Raw genomic sequence first — 18,103 nt, 5'->3', positions numbered from 1 at the left:
CCTGACTATTGTCTGTAAGGAGTTTGTACATTGCCCCTGAGGAGATGGATTTTGCATGTTTGATTCAACCATCCTTCAGTTTTCAGCGCTCCAAGAAATGAAGTTCTAGTTTACCAAACCTCTCCCTATAGCTCTGGCCCTCAAATCCTGCCAACATCCCCGTAAATCTTCTGTGCATTCTATCCGGCTTAATGATCTTCTTCCTCGAGCAGGGTGACCCAGAACTGAACACAATGTTCCAAATAAGTTTCAAATAGTTAGGGAGAACATAATAGGGGCAGCACAGTGGTGCAGCAGTAGAGTTGCTGCCTTACACCGCCAGAGACCCGAGTTCGATCCTGACTGTGGGTGCTGTCTGTACAGAGTTTGTATATTTGCCCCCATGTCCCTGTTGTCTGGGATAGTGTATTGTGCAGGGATCGCTAGTCGGCATGGACTCAGTGGGCCGAAGGGCCTCTTTCCACACTATATCTCTAAACTGACCTAAACACAGCCATCTGTCACAGTACATTCTCCTGTGACTGCATGGGATTTCTCCGGGTACTCCGGTTTCCTCCTCATTATAAGATCTTGGCTGCCTCTCCCAACGTCAACTTTCCTGTCCAATCTCCATGACCGCGGAACCATTTAGGTAAGTTTAGTATAGAGATATGGTGCGGAAACAGGCCCTTCAGCCCATCGACCCCATGCCAACCAACGATCACCCGTACAATAGCACTATCCTACACACAAGGGACAATTTACAATTTTTACTGAAGTCAATTAACCTACACACCCATATACCTTTGGTGTGTGGGAGGAAACCGGAGCACCCGGAGAACCACCACGGAGAGCATGCAAACTTCACAAAGACAGTCACCGAGGTGAGGATCGAACCCGGGACTCTGAGGCACTATGAGGCAGCGGTTTCACCTGCTGCACCACTGTGCCAAACAGCGATATAAGTGAAGGACTTTGACTTCATCTGAGCCCTAAATGGTCAACCACCATTATGACACTTGCCGTTGACTTTCGATTCTCCACTCAAAGGGAACGGCCTCCCTGTGTTCATTCTCACAATTCATCTCAGTTTTACAATGAAGGAACCTTGCTTTCAGTCGATGGTTGTTGACCAATCGATTTACTTTTCCCTTTGGCACAGAGCCAGAGATTAAACTAATGATTCCTGATGGTACGTTCCTTGTCTCGATTACTACAATGAACAATACCTACTCAAGTCAAAGAAAAGAGAGGTTATTCATTCAAATTCTCTGTGCCGGGGAACTTTTAACATTGACATCCTCAGCCTGATGAATTCCTTCGAAAAGGAAGCGTCAGCCTTTTTTGATTTTCCATTGTTCATTGATTTTCACTAAATGCACATAAAGTCATTTGGGCATCTTTTCTTGGACGGTCCATTTTGACCTAATTGACATTGCCTGCTCAAACATTCTGCTTGTCCCAGCCTCTACCATCTCAATGTGTTATTCATAGGACAATAAATGTGAGAACTCAGCGGAGACAGAAGGAACTGCAGGTGCTGGAATCTTGAGCAAATCACAAAGTGCTGGAGGAACTCAAGTTCTCCATGCGACCACTTGGGTTTCCTCCGGGTGCTACAGTTTCCTCCCACATCCCAAAGACGTGCCAGTTTGTATGTTAATTGGCCTGTGTAAAACTGCTGCTGGTGTGCAGGGAGCGGATGAGAACGTGGGATAACATAGAACTAGTGTGAATGATGGTCAGTGTGGAGCCGATGGGGTGAAGGGCCTATTTCCATGTTGTATCTTGGGTCGGAAAGCTTAATTTAGTCTAGTTTAGTTTAGTTTAGAGATATAGCCTGCAAACAGGCCCTTTGGCCCACCGAGTCCTCTTCAACCAGTGATCACCCCTACACTAGTTCTATCCTACATACCAGGGACAACGTACAGAGGTCAATTCACCTACAAACCAGCACGTCTTGCCAGTTATGCCGTTTTCTTTCTACGTTCTTCTGAATACAATTCCAAAAATACTTTGTAGTAGTAATGTCCTTTTGAATGGGCTGATCTTATAATAGCCACTATCTCTGCTTTCACATGTTGATGAAGGTTCAAAGGAGAGCCAACAGGGCAATTTGCCTGAAGGCTGATTCCAACTATGATTCAAACGGCTTTGGGAAGGAAGGATTGAAATGGAAAGGGAATTGATTCAATGATTTAAGATCTTCTGAAAGAGTAGATACAGGTTGTTTCCATAGTGATGCAAGGTAAGGTATTCTTCTGCAGTCGGGAATAACACTAGTCAGGTGCAGGGTCTGCTTTACGTTTGTCATTGTTTAATTAAAGCTTTCGGCAAATCTTTGTTTTTTGCTTTGAGACTTAACAATGAGGAAAAAAGATCCTCCAAGAATGAATAGATTACTTTCAATCAAAATTAATGCATACTGCAGACAAAAAGAGCCTTATCCCATCTGCAGTTGGGCCTCACGTTAAGCCTCTGTTATTTAATGTGAGCAGAGAAATCTCCGACCGAATCCAGCCTAAGACTTTGGGAAAGTCATCTTTTGTCGCCCATACTAACGTGGAATTCAATGTGCTTATGCTTTAACATTGGAAAATTCAGTCTCAACAGCTAAGGTGAAGATGGCAAAGTTATAGAGTCTTACAGCGTGGAAACGGCCTTTGGCCCAGCTTGTTCATGCCAACCATGATGCTCCATCTAAGCTAAATTTGTCCCATTTTCCTGCATATGGCCCATATATCCTCCAAATCCTTCCTATTCCAAGTCCCTGTCCAAATTTATTTAAAATATTGCTATACCTGCTATTTAGAGAGATACATTGAAAGGGTATGTTTAGAGGGAAAAGGGCCAAAAGCAGGCAGGTGGGACTCGTGTAGATGGTGCATGTTGGTTGGCACGAGCATGTTTGGCCGAAGGGCCTGTTTCCATGCAGTATGATTCTATGACTCTACCTGCCTCAACTACTTCCTCTGGCAGTTTGTTCCATATACCCACCACCTTCTGTGTGAGAGGTATTTGCTTTTGGACAGATAATTTTGAACAGTTTTCTCTGGAACAGTGGAGGTTGTGAGCAGGCCTTTAAGAAGTATATACAATTATGAGGGGCGTAGATAGAGTAGACAATCAGACTATTTTCCCCAGGATGGAAATCTCAATACTAGAGGGCATAGCTTTAAAGAGAGAAGGCAAAATTTGACAGAGATGTGCAGGGCAGTTTTTTTTGCATAGAGGGTGGTGAGAACCTGGAGCGTGCTGCTGGAGGTGGTGGTTGACTTGATGTGATTGTGGCATTTAAGAGAAATTTGGATAAGCAAATGGATATGCAGGGAACGGCAAAATATGGATAATGCGCAGGCAGATAATAGTTGGTCTTGGCATTGTGTTTGGCACAGACACTGTGGGCCGAGGGGCCTGTTCATGTGGTGTACTGTTCTGCGTTCTATGTTCCATGTTCTATCCCCTGAACTTGACATGGGATGAGAGTGGGTTGCCAGTCTTGCCTCTTGTTAAAGGCAGCCTGGGGTGCCCAGTGATGTTGTCTATCTGGTCGGTTGCCTGAAGCTTGGCGCACTGCGGCTTTGTTATCCAGCTGCTCAGAGTGGGAGATCCTAGACAATTGGATACATCCGTTGAACCAAGTTGGTGCAGTTAAGTAAGGCAAATCAAGTCAGCGGGTTGAATCAAACATAGAGAATGGTGGGTATGTAGACTGAGCCCCAGACGAAATAGTAGAGGAGGGAGCAACAGTTAAAAGATTTTGGTCAGTTACATTGATAGGAAACTTTTCAAGGGATATGGGTCAAATGTGGGCAGGTGGGACTAGTGTAGATGGGACATCTTGGTCATCATGGGCAAATTTGGCTGTTTCCATGCTGTATGACTCCATTGGTTGGTGCATGTGAGAGGAAATGTTTTGAGGGATTTGCACCAAACACAGGAAATTGTGCTCAGTTCAGACAGGCATCTTATCTGTAGTTGGCATGCACCAGTTGGGCTGAAGGGTCTGTTTCTGTACTGCATAATTTTATGACTCTGACTCGGTGACAGCTTAATCCATCCACTCCAATTAAATTGGATTTCAAAAGCAGAATACAATGTTCTTTTGCTAACTTATTAAATATTTAGCACAAGCAACCAAGGGAAACTTTAGACACCTAAGTTTGTACAATGCAGGAGGTTATTCAAGTTCAAGTGGAATGTAGGTGCAGTAGCGTAGTAATAAAGTTATGACTAATATCCAGCTACCTGAGCTTTGACCCAGAGAAATAGGTTTCAACAATTCTACAGCAGATGGGAATTTACAGTCAAGGGAATAAATACAATGGCTTGTTTCAGGAGTGCTGAAAGGGATTGCAGATGCTGGTTTACACCGAATAGACACAAAATGTTGGAGTAACTCAGCGGGTCAGGCGGCATCGCTGGAGAAAAGGAATAGGTGACGTTTCGGGTCAGAACCCTTCTTCAGACTGAGAGTAGAGGGGATAAAGACCAGCACCAAGCAGGACCAGCAACAGATGACCAAGGAAGGGGGGAGCCCATAACGGCCGACCAAAGGCCTTCTCTGTCTGTCAGTCTGAAGAATGGTTTCGACACAAAATGTTACCTATTCCTTTTCTCCAGAGATGCTGCCTGACCCATTGAGTTACTCCAGCATTTTGTGTCCACCTTCGATTGTTTCAAGTGGTGAGTTGAATCCATATCCATCAACGTCATTGATTCTAAGTTTGCAGCAGCCAATTAATCTGCCCACCCGGACATCTTAGGTTGTGAGAAGAAGAGAAAACAGGAGAGGACACAAAGTGCTGAAGTAACTCAACGGGTCAGGTAGGTCCTCTGGAGTATATGGAAAGATGACATTGCAGATTGGGACCCTTCTTCAGGCTGATTCGAGGCAGGAAAGAAAACTAGGAGAGAGGTGAGGCAGAAAAAAGTGCAACAGGTAACAGGTGGATACAGGAGAGGGAGCGTGGACTTTGATAGGCAGATGGTTGAACTAAAGGCTAGAGATGAAAGCAAAAGTTGTGAGGCAAGATTGAGGAGTTGCAACTAATGGAGCCGGAGAACGGATGGAGGAGGAGGGAGAGGGGGAGGGGAAAAACAGGTGGGAGTCTTGCTGGGGCTCAGGGGAGGGGGGGGGGGGGGGTTGGGGAGAAGGGAATGGGGAGGAGGAGGGGTTGTTAGAGATTACCTATAATTAGAGAGTTCAATGTTCATTCCCGTTGGTTGTAAGCTACCCCAAAATATTGTTTTTTAATCAGCAGATGCTAGAAATCTGAAATAAAAACAGAAAATGATGGAAACACTCAGGAGTTTGGGCAGCAACTGTGGAAGGAGAAACAGTTCAGCTTTTACATCCAGGATACTTTCCACAGATGCTGCCTTACCTGCTGAGTGTTTCTGTTTTGTTTTATTTTTCTGACAATTGCAGAGTTTCATGTGTGAACAAGTTTTGACCAAATGAAAATTAGTATGTTTGTCAGTGTACTGTTATGAAATCAAGGAAGAGTCTACCCTGGTCAACCTCTCTTCTCCCCTCTCCCATCAGGCAAGAGGTAGAGAAGTGTGAAAACGTAAACCTCCAGTTTCAGGGACAGTTTCTTTCTGGCTGTTAGTGGGCGAGTGAACCATCCTCTCACCAACTAGAGAGTGGTCCTGAGCTCCCATCTACCCCCTTAGAGACCTTCAAACTATCTTGCACTAAATGTTATCTTGCACTGAACATTATCTTGCACTAAATGTTACACCCTTTACCCTGTATCCTTCACATTATGGACGGCTTGATTGTATTCAAGTATAGTTTTTTCGCCGACTGGATAACACGCAACAAAGAAAGCTTTTCACTTTTCACAAAATTAGAGCACATGGTATTGGGGGTAGGGTATTGACATAGATAGAGAACTGATTGGCAGACAGGAAGTAAAGAGCAGGAAATAACAGATCCTTTTCAGAATGACAGGCAGTGACTAGTGGTGTGCCGCAAGGTTAAGTGCTGGGACCCCAGTTATTTACAATATATATTAACGAATTAGGGGAATTAAATGTAATAGCTCCAAGTTTGCGGATGACACAAAGCTGGGTGGCAGTGTGAGCTGCGAGGAGGATGCAATGAGGCTGCAGGGCGACTTGGATAGGTTGGGTGAGTGGGCAGACGCATGGCAGATGCAGTATAATGTGGATAAATGCGAGGTTATCCACTTTGGTGGCAAGAACAAGAAGGCAGATTATTATCTAAATGGCGTCAGATTAGGAAAAGGGGAGGTGCAACGAGACCTGGGTGTCCTTGTGCATCAGTCACTGAAAGTAAGCATGCAGGTACAGCAGGCAGTGAAGAAAGCAAATGGCATGTTGGCCTTCATAGCGAGAGGATTTGAGTATAGAAGCAAAGAGGTCCTACTGCAGTTGTACAGGGCCCTGATGAGACCACACCTGGAGTATTGTGTGCAGTTTTGGTCCGGTAATTTGAGGAAAATCATTCTTGCTATTGAGGGAGTGCAGCGGAGGTTCACCAGGTTAACTCCCAGGATGGCGGGACTGACATATGATGAAAGAATGTGTCGTCTAGGCTTATATTCACTGGAAATTAGAAGGATGGGAGGGGATCTTACAGAAACATGTAGCATTCTTAAGGGATTGGACAGGCTAGATGCAGGAATTGGTGGTAGCCTCAAGACTGCAAACACCCGGCCATTCTGCAACTTCATAAAATCCAAGCGAAGGGGAGTCTGTGGAGTTTCACCTTTGCATATTAACAATACCATCATTTCAGCTGCAAAGGATAAAGCCGAAGCTCTTGGTCGTCAGTTTTGCTCTGTTATTACCAGAGAAAAACAATTTGATTTTCCAGATCTTGGCCCTAGTAGCATTCCAGATATTGGCGACTTGCTCATTACCAAAGAGGGAATTGAAAAGCTTTTGTCTGAATTGAATGCATATAAAGCCGTTGGCCCATATGGCATAACTGCCAGAGTTTTGAAATCATGTTCTTCAAGCATTGCTCCAATCCTCCAGATATTATTCCCGAAATCAATTTCCACTGGAGAACTACCGAGTGATTGATGTAATGCACACATCTCTCCAATTTATAAAATGAGCGACCGCTCAAATCCAGCCAATTATTGTCCGGCATCCTTGACTTCAATTGTCTGCAAACTCCTTGAACATATTATTCATGGCCGTTTTATGAGGCATTTTGAAATACACAGTATACTAGCTGACCAGCAGCATGGATTCCGCAAAGGCAGGTCATGTGAGACCCAGCTCTCTGTCCTGGTTAATGATCTGCAAACAATCCTGGATAACAGAGGGCAGGCCGATGGTATTATAATGGACTTTAGCAAGGCCTTCGACACCGTTCCCCACTGCAGGTTGATGGCTAAGCTTCACCACATTGGCATCTGAAATAACATCTACTCCAGGATTGATTCATTCCTCACCAAACGACATCAAAAGGTTGTAGTAGATGGTGAGTCATCACAACAATCTCCAGTTGAGTCCGGCGTGCCACAGGGAATGGTGTTGGGACCCTTGCTCCTCTTGATCTACATCAACGATCTGCCTGACAACCTGTCTTCGAGAGTGAGACTCTTGGCAGACGACTGTATTGTGTATCGAGAGATCAAAGCTGCTGATGATGCCAGGGCTCTTCAAAATGACATAAACAATCTTTGCAATTGGGAAACCATTTGGGAAATGGGTTTCAATTACACCAAATGCTTTTCCATGAGAGTTCCTCATGAAGTCAAGTCGATCATAAACCAGTACAAGATTGGAGACAACCTGCTTAAAGAAGTTGATCGCCACCCATACCTGGGTTGAACTTGCATCTGGCCGAGCCTGGAACAGACACATAAACCAGATTGCCACAAAAGCAAACAGAACTTTGGGCCTTCTCCGCATAAATTTATCCGGTTGTGACAAACCAACAAAGGAGGTAGCATACAAAACACTTGTCTGCCCACTGTTGGAATATTGCCAGACAATATGGGACCCTCACCAGAAAAATACCATTGACACCCTTGACAAGGTTCAGAGGCGTGCAGCACGGTTTGTTTGTGATGACTACTCAAGACAGTCAAGTGTCTCTGATATGTTAAATCGCCTTGGCTGGGGGTCGCTGGAGTCAAGACGCACCAAAGCCTACTTATGTACTGTCTACAAAGAGACTCACTTTACTCAATCCAATACCCAGAAATTTACAAGACGGTCCTCAGGTCATTTCATTTATACTAGAATTAGAGCAAACAAAAATAGCTACCTACAGTCCCTATATCCATGGATTATCCCAGCGTGGAACATCCTTCCCGACACAACCAGATGTGCACCAGCCTTGTCACGCTTCAAGTCACAGCTCGACAACTTGGACATGGATCATCTCACCAAACTTGCACACGTAAAAATCTAAATTATCTTTTTGCAACCAGTACCCACCCGAGCGAAACCTGCATGAGATAGCCCAGCTGTTGGCGGTTGTGCAGCAGAAAACAGAAACAGAAACAGAAGGAAAAATGTTCTCCGTCTTAGGGGAGTCCAGAACCAGGGGTCACAGTTTAAGAACATGGGGTAGGCCATTTAGGACTAAGATGAGGAAAAGCTTTTTCACCCAGAGAGTTGTGAACCTGTGGAATTCCCTGCCACTGAAGGCAGTGGAAGCCAATTCATTGGATGTTTTCAAGAGGAGTTAGATTTAGCTCTTAGGGCTAAAGGAATCAAGGGATATGAGGAAAAAGCAGAAACAGGGTACTGATTTTGGATGATCAGCCATGATCACATTGAATGGCGGCACTGGCTCGAATGGGCCGAATGGCCTACTCCTGCACCTATTTTTCTATGTTTCTATATACCTCGGTACCCGCGACAATAATAAACTAAACTAAACCTTGTTGCTGACTTCACTCCTGCTCTGCAGTGGGAAGGGGATGGGGGGGGGGGGGGGGGGGGGAAGGGTGGTCAAATGTTTGAGAGAAAGATGGAACAGCAATGCAGAAGCCATTCTCAGTTCTCACCTCCCATTCAACATGCTGTCAGTTCTTGCCACTGCCCCACCCATTTCACTCCTCATTAGATTTTAGATTAAGATTTAGATTTAGAGATACAGCGCGGAAACAGGCCCTTCGGCCCACCGAGTCCGCGCCACCCAGCGATCCCCGCACATTAACACTATCCTACATACACTAGGGACAATTTTTACATTTACCCAGTCAATTAACCTACATACCTGTACGTCTTTGGAGTGTGGGAGGAAACCGAAGATCTCGGAGAAAACCCACGCAGGTCACGGGGAGAACGTACAAACTCCGTACAGACGGCGCCCGTAGTCAGGATCGAACCTGAGTCTCCGGCGCTGCATTCGCTGTAAGGTAGCAACTCTACCTCTGCGCCACCGTGCCGACTGTCCTGTATTAGGGTTGCCAACTGTCCCGTATTAGCCGGGACATCCGTATCTTGGGCTAAATTTGTTTGTCCCGTACGGGACCGCCCTTATCCCATATTAGGCCCGGTGGGACGGTATAGGTCCGGACTCTGTAGGTCCTGACACTGTAGGCCCCGATGCTGTAGGTCCTGACAGTTTAGGTCCCGACAGTCTAGGTTTCCGACATTTTAGCTCCGGACAGTGTAGGTCCGGAGGCCAGGGCGCCGCCTAACGGAGATTGCATAGCAACCCGCCTCCCGGCCCGGGCGGCCGCCATTGGTGGAGCGGGAGCACGTGGTCGTTGGCTGGGTGAGGTCATGTGGGGTGCGGGGAGGTGACGTCACCTTGTCCCGTATTTGGGAGTGAGATAGTTGGCACCCCTACTCCTCATGCAATGTTTCATGTCGTACAACAGTGTCTGCACTTAGACATTACATCAAAGGTTGCAAAGACCTGTAGGACTCCGACAGGGAGTGAATGATGATGTTGAGTAGCCCTGCAAGGTTCCTCTTTTATGCGCTCACTCAATTTCCTCCTGAGACTTCCCGTTCAATCTGTTTCCATTACCCTTACAGTCAGTGTAGTTCAGATCACAAGAACCCTCTGCGTTTAAAATATACATTCTTCCCATCTTTCCTCTGGTTCTTTTACTGATTACTTTGTGCCTTTGGTTACCATCCATCCACCAGGGTAAACAGTGACTCCTTATTTAGCATTTCTTTGTGATTTGCATTCAGATTGAGGGGAAGACTGAGGACTATGCCGACAAACACTCCACCGAACATCTGCAGACGGCACAAGGACTGGATGCATCACAGCATGGGTTGGTAACTTTCAACGCCCAGAATTGAAGGAGGCCACATTGAGTGGTGGACACTGCCCAGCCCATCATGAGTACTGACCTCCTCACCATCAAAGGGATCCATCAGATGCACTGCCACAAAAAGGCAATCAATATCATCAGAGACCAACACCACCCTGGTCACCTCCCATTTTGCGACAGCCGTAAGGAGGAAGGTACAAAAGCCTGGAAACAGTGACCACCAGATTCAAAAACAGTTTCTACTCAGAACTGCTTCAGCAACTGTGATCTTTAATGAACTGAGCTTTTGGTTGTAAAAGGATAATTACCTGGCATTACTTTTATTAATTTATCGTATTATTGAATATTATATGTATATATTTGTGTGCTATTGTGTTAAAGGACTTGTTAAGCAGCACCAAGTAAGAGTTTTATTGTTCCATTGCCGGTACATATGACAATTAAATACCCTTAGCTCTTGAATCATCTTAGTTAAATCATCTCAACCTATTCAAGACCATTCCCCCAGACTTTCCACACCGATGCAGAACATATTGATAGGTGGGAAATAAGATGCAATAGTGGCAGTTAAGAGGCTAGTGGATAGGCACATGGTGACGTGAGGAAAGGAGGGATGTACACCATGTATAGGTAGAGGAGATTAGTGCAACGTCATTGTGTTTGGCGTGGTATTGTGACTTGATGGTCCTGTTCCAATGTTGAACTGTTTGACGTTCTATGATTCTATGAGTCGAGGTGTGTGATTTTGGAAAAAGACTAAGTCATAAACAATCATGCAGAGGGCAATTGCAAGGATGGCTGCTAAAGTATTGCTTGTTTAGTTTAATTTAGGTTAGAGACACAGCATGGAAACAGACCCTTTGGCCCACCAAGTCCACAGCGACCATCGATCACCTGTTCACACTAGTTATAAGCTCTTCCACTTTTTCATCTACTCCCGACACACTAGGGATAATAACATCTAAGAGGCTTTGGACTTTGGACTTCAGAGATACACAGCAGAAACAGGCCCAGCAAGTCCATGCCGACCAGCGATCACCCCGTATAGTAGCACTATCCCACACACCAGGGATAATTTACAATTTTACCAAAGCCAATTCACCTACAAATCTGTACGCCTTTGGAGTGTGGGAGGAAACTGGAGCACCTGGAGACAATCCATGCCACCACTGGGTGGACATATAATCTCCGTACAGACAGCACCCTTGGTCAGGATCGAACCCGTGCCTCTGGCTCAAAATGCAGCAACTTTACTTATGCGCCACTGTGCTGCACTTATTTTAATCTTTTATATTAATATTAATTTATTAAATCCATAAATCCAAAAAACAGCAATATAAACATTTTTAAATAACTTGAATATATTCATCATACAACTGACAACAAAAAGTCTCATATGCAATTTAAGTATGGAGCGGCAGTGATCAATGGCACTTACTCTGGGTGAACTTGGGCGGGTTGTCATTGACATCAGTCAATGTGATGGTGACAGTCGTGGTCCCAGATAGTCCTCCCATGTGGCCTCCCATATCCTTTGCTTGTATTACTACAAGATATTCCTCCCTGGCTTCTCGGTCCATGTTTGGAAGAGCAGTCCTGATAATTCCTAGTTCAGAACATAAAAAGAACAGTGTTAAAAACTGCACACAATGGTCCAAATACTGACTAACCAAAGTTTTTATAAAGCTGCATCATGACTTTCTGACTCTTATACACAATGCCCCAACCGATGAAGGCAAACATGCTGTATATGTACACCTGTACATATGAGCATTATGCCGCAGACTGCAGTGATTCACAAAGGTAATTTATCATTAACTTCTCAAGGGCATCTAAACTTAAGCAACAAATGTCGGCCTTCCCAATGACACTCTCATACTATGAATGATTTAACAGTGACAGTGATTTGCAAAAAGTAATTCATTGTTTGTAAAGTGCTTTGTGATTTCTTGAGAAGCACTATATAAATAAATAAGTACATTCTCCTGAAGTACAGTGTAAAAATAAACTTATCTTCCACACTCCCTTTCAGTTCAGCAAAACCACCTGATCTACAAACAAAGGACATTTTGAATCAGTGACATATTTTCATCATTAAATTATTAGGTTCTGATCACCATGTTACAGGAAAGATGTTATCAAGTTGGAAACGGTGCAGAAAAGATTTATGAGGATGATGTCAGAACCCGAGGACCTGAGCTAGAAGGAGAGGTTGAGCAGTCCGGGACTTTATTCCTTGGAGGGCAGGAGGATGAGGAGTGATCTTACAGAGGTGTATACAATCATGACGGGAATAGATCAGGTAAATGCACAGAATCTCTTGCCCAGAGTTGGGGAATCAAAGCCAGAGGACATAGGTTTAAGATGAGGGGCAAAGATTTAATAGAAACATGAGAAGCAAATTTTTTACACAAAGGGTGGTGGGTGCAAAGAACAAGCTGCCAGAGGAGGTAGTTAAGACAGGTACTATTGCAGCATTTAAGAAACATTTAGACAGTAACATGGATAGGATAGGTTTAGAGGGATATGGGCCAAACACAGGCAGGTCGGACTAGTGTAGATGCATGTTGGTCAGTATGGGGAAGTTGGGCTGAAGGGCCTGTTTCCATGCTGTATGACTCAATGACTCTTTACCTGTGGACCTCTCAAAGAGTTAGATCCGGTGAAAGATAAAGAAACACATGTAATGTTTAAGAACCTCAAATCGGGCACGGCATTTGAAGAATATAACAAAATCAGAAAATAATTTGAACAAGGAAATAGGAGGACCAAAATGTGCTGTAATATTCTTGGCAAGAATAATAAGAAGGATCCCAAGGAGTTTTAGACATATGTTAGGAGCAAAAGGACAGATAGGTAGGTCTTGGGTGGCTGAGTTATAGAGGTGTACAAAATCATGAGGGGAATAGAGTTAATGCACAGAGTTTTTCACCTGGGATAGGAGAATCAAAACAAGCAGACATATGGTTAAAGTAAGGATAAAGTAAGATTTAATAGGAACCTGTGGAGCAACTTTTACATGCAGGTATATGAAACGAGCTGCCAGAGAAGGTAGTTGATGCAGGTACTATAAGAACATTTAAAAGATATTTGGACATGTACCCGAATAGGAAAGGTTAGTGGGATATGGGCCAAAAGCGGGCAAATGGGACTTGCTCAGATGGGCCATCTTAGTTTAAAGGTACAGCACTGAAACAGGCACTTTGGCCCACTGAGTCCTTGAAGACTGTCAATCACCCATTCACACTAGTTCTACATTATCCCACTTTCTCATCCACTCCCTGAACACCAGGCACAATTTTACGGAGGCCAATCAACCTACAAACTGCAACTGGAGCACCCAGAAGAAACTCACGCAGTCACAGGGAGAACATGCAAACTCCACACAGAGAGAACCCAAGATCAGGGTCTCTGGCGCTTTGAGGCAGCAGCTCCACTCGCTGCACCTCTGTCCTGCCTCTTTAAAGTAATTCCTTAAAAAAGTAGTTATTTGACCAAACCTTATGATCTCTCATCCTACCCTTCACTATGTGGCCCAGAGGTATTCTATTTATTTGATAATGCTCCTGTAAAGCTTTGCTACCTTAAAGTCACCACATCAATGAAAATTCCTGTGGCTTGTGACTGATATGAAATAATGACTCTGACTTCAATAGCACCTTTCATGATATTTCCAAGACATTTTACACCCAGTGAAATAATTTTTAACTAATAAGGTAGGATATACCTTAAGGTCGGATCAGTCTGAGGAAGGGTCCTGATGTAAAATGTTACCTTAGTATAGGTTTGATTTATTGTCACGCGTACCAAGGTAAGAAATACTATAAAAGGGAAAAAAGTGCTGGAGTAACTCAGCGGGTCAGGGAGCATCTCTGGAGAACAAATATAGGCTTTTCGCTGATCAGGTAGCATGCAACAAAAGGGTTTTTTAATGTACTTCGTGACAATAAATTGAAACTAAACTAAGGTAACGTTTCAGGTCGGGACCCTTCCTCAGTCTGATCCTATCCACCTATCCTCGTTCGTCAGAGATGCTGCCATGACCTGTTGCGTTACTCCAGCATTTAGTCTCCCTTGGTGTAAACCAACCTGCTGATCCTTGTTTCTACACTAGGAAATACTGCCGCTCACTAGGACAGTAAGCTCCAACGCAGAGCAATGTGATAATAATCAATGATAGTGATGCTCATTGAGGTGCAATCTGGGATAAATTCCTGACCCTTCTCCAAAACAGGTCCTTTAAGGTCAACTTGACAAAGCAGGTTTTATACCTCACGGGGAAAATGGTGTTTCCAACAGCACAATTCATGATCTTGAGATGCAAGTGCTGAGCTCCCTGAAATTCAGGAGGCCGGGAGGATGCACATGACGGGCAAGGAGCAAGGCTCGTAGGACCGGGGTCTGGCTTACCGCGCTCTCGAGATCGGCTGAGGGAGGCGTCCCCGGGGAATAAAGGTGGACGGGTGAGGAGAGGAACATGGTGTGCAAGGAAGGAGATGGCTGGACGCCCGCAGCAGCCTGGGACTTCTCTGGAACAGGCACCGCTCATGAGAAGTAGAGAGTGGACTTTGAAAATGGCACCTTTTGTGTTGGGACCTTCTTCAGACTGAAGGATCTCGACCTGGAATGTTACCTATCCATGTTCTCCAGAGATGCTGTCAGACCCCCTTAGTTAATCTAGCACTTTGTTTCTTTTCCAGTGTTCCATACAATTTTGATAGCTGCTCAACAGGAAGGGCATGGTGGCAGTAGTTTGGTTTAGTTTAGAGAGTTTAGTGTGGGAGAAAGCTGGAGCACCTGGAGAAAACCCACGAGGTAACAGGGAGAATGTACAAAACTCCGTACAGACAGTGACGTAGGATTAAACCTGGGTCTCTGGCACTGTGATGCAGCAGTTTTACACTTTGCCACCATGAGAACATAGAAAGCTGAGGGGTGACCGTACAGAGGTTTATAAAAGTATGAGGGACATAGATAGGATGGATAGTCAGAATCTCTCTTTCCCAAGGTATGGAGGTACAGAATTAGAGGACACTGAGTTAAGGAGAGAGGGGAGAAATTTGAATAAGGTCTAAGGACAATATAATTTGATAGTTTAATTGCTTCAGTGTAGCTTTTCACTCATAAGGTCAGAAGGAATAGGAGTAGAATTATGCCATTCGGCCCATCGACTCTACGCCATTCAATCATAGCTGATCTATCTCTCCCTACTAACCCCATTCTCCTGCCTTCTCCCCATAACCTCTGACACCTGGTGGTGAATGTCCAAAATAAGCTGTGAATGGAGATGGAAGAATGAGATTCAATTGTGATGTTTATAAAAGTGTATGGTGGAGCCTGGATAGACAAGGCGTAGGGAAATAGGCCTAATGTAGGCAAATAGGATTAGCATGGACAAGTGTCACAGTCAACATGACTGAGATAGGGTGTGATGGCACATTTATGTGCAGTACTAATACATGATTTTATAAATTACATGGTTACCACGAATTATCCGGCTACCGATGGTCCGGCACCTTCTTTAATCCGGACAAAATTACAAGAGCGCACTTAAAATCCCCTCCCGGAAATCCCCCAAAAAACATGGCACCTAGTGAGGCGGCCGATCTCTACCTCGTAGGGACTTCTACAACAATTGGAAGGTCGAATTTGCCACCTGCGGCCAGGGCTCTGGAACTCTGGCCCAGCCAGAGCCGGCAGATCCGCCCGCATAACCAACTTCCGAGGCCCACTTTGCAGGCTGGTATCTGGGCCTCTAAGCGGCCTAGGCGGACCATTACCCTTGGACTCCTCTCGGAAGCCATGACCTCTATTGGTCCGGCAATCCAGAAAGGCTCTGGATCCACGGGTGCCGGAAAATCGGCCTGTGTAGCAAATTTTGTACTCTGGAACAGACGAACTTATATCTTTCCAACACAGAGGTAGGAATGCTACTAACCAAGTCTGAAGAAGGATCTGAAGAAGGGTCTCGACCCGAAACATCACCTATTCCTTTTCTGCCTGACCTGTGGTTACTCCAGCATTTTGTGTCCATCTACCAACAAGTCACAGTTTGCCCAAACTATAATAGTTTTCCCTAATGATCGAATAGTCTACTTGAAGAGAGATAAATTGGTTATTGAGATGTGGGTGCACGCTATAATTTGATAGTTTAATTGCTTCAGTGTAGCTTTTCTATCGGTAGCACTTCTAGTAATTACTCTGAGCCATAACAATGAGCTAAACAGAATGGCATCTTAGTGCATCAAATCTCTCCTGCTAAGATCCAAAATCAAAAGGAGACTGACCCCATCTGAAGAAAAACGATGCACTTTACTGGTCAAATTATTTATAAACCAAAGCAGTGATGTATTAATAGAAAAAGTAGATTATGTATATAAGTATTCTCTGCTATAAAAGATGTTTCTATTTGATATAAGCAATGCATTTCTTCGGGGAATGGAATGCAAATCCTGACCTCTTCTGAAATACCTTGACACAGAATTATACAACTCAAAGAATTTTTGATGACACTAAATTGTTCATCTATTAGCGAGAAAGAAGCAGTAATTTATTTAGCGTTTTCACACAAGAATGGTTTTGCATTCATGGAGATTTTTTTCCCCTTAGTATGTTCAACATGGTTTATTTATAACAATATGGAACAAAACTCATTCGTATTGTAATGCGCACGTAAATAACAGTTACCCAAGCTTCCTGTTTCAATATCTTTTTATTCTATTTCTCTCCACAAGCCAGAACAGTAGTTTAGGTTTATTGTTCAGTTTAGAGACACAGTGCTGAAACAGGTCCTGCGGCCCACCGAGTCCTACAAACACTAGGGACAATTTACAATTTTACCAAGCCAATTCGCCTACAAACCTGGACTCTGGAACGGACTTGATTCTATATCTTTCCAACACAGAGGTAGGAATGCTACCATCCAAGTCTGAAGAAGGGTCTGAAGAAGGGTCTCGACCCGAAACATCACCTGTTTCTTTTCTCCAGTTGCTGCTTGAGACGCTGTTACTCCAGAGACAATATGTTATTGTCCATGTTATATGCAGATACCGAGCTACAGTGAAAAGAGTGTAGGAAGGAACTGCAGATGTTGGTTTATACTGGATAGACACAAAGTGCTGGAGTAACTAAATGGGTCAGGCAACATCTCTGAAGAAAAGGAATAGGTGTTGTTTCATGTTGGAACCTTTCTTCAGACTGAAAATAGAGGGGTGGGGGGGGGGGGGAGGGGGTGGGGGGGGGGGAGGATTGGAAGTAGGAAAAGGCCAGAACAAAGCTGGGCTGAGAACAGGTGACCGAGGAAGGTTGGAGCCCATAACGGCCCATTGTTGGCTGAGGAAGAGATGATAATGAAGGGATACAAGGATGCGAACAGTGGAACTAGTAGGACAACTAGGATGGGGGAGGGGGGGGGGGGGAGTGAGAGGGAATGCAGGGGTTACTTGAAATTAGAGAAATCAATGCTCATACCACTGGGTTGATGTACAGAAAGGTCAGTACGGGAATGGGAAGGGGAGTTAAAATGCTTGGCAACTGGGAGTTTGCGTTGATTGGGAAGGCGAACTGAGAGTAAGCGTTACTCTGTGTGCTATCCAAATAGATCAGATATACAATGCATGGACATAATCAGTTCGAACTCAAATACAATTGTTGGAATAAATTAGAAGATACTGAGTACAGAATATAGTTCTCGGCATTGTAGCACATCAGTTCCACGGACAAAGTCCAATGACCGCAATGGGGCAGAGGTGTTTTGGGCAGTACCCAAGCTTATAGAAGAACCGTTCAGAAGTCTGATAACAGAGGGGAAGAAGCTGTTCCTGAGTATGGTGGTGCGCGCTTTCAGGCTTATGTATCCTAAGCCGGGCATAGGGAGGGAGAAGAAAAAG

General features: G+C 44.5%; 1 protein-coding gene across 1 annotated transcript in view; it reads right to left on the bottom strand.

Annotated features, from left to right (window-relative positions):
* The window catches only part of cdh8 (cadherin 8), a 174,936-nt gene that overhangs the window by 56,853 nt on the left and 99,980 nt on the right, over window positions 1-18,103 (bottom strand). The window contains exon 5 of the mRNA XM_078400723.1: window positions 11,653-11,820. Within this exon, the coding sequence (XP_078256849.1) occupies window positions 11,653-11,820 (168 nt within the window). The remainder of the gene's footprint in view (window positions 1-11,652; window positions 11,821-18,103) is intronic.

This window comes from Rhinoraja longicauda, chromosome 6 (assembly GCF_053455715.1).
Source record: "Rhinoraja longicauda isolate Sanriku21f chromosome 6, sRhiLon1.1, whole genome shotgun sequence".
Taxonomy (NCBI): Eukaryota; Metazoa; Chordata; class Chondrichthyes; order Rajiformes; family Arhynchobatidae; genus Rhinoraja; species Rhinoraja longicauda.
This window is presented reverse-complemented; position numbering and strand designations above follow the sequence as displayed.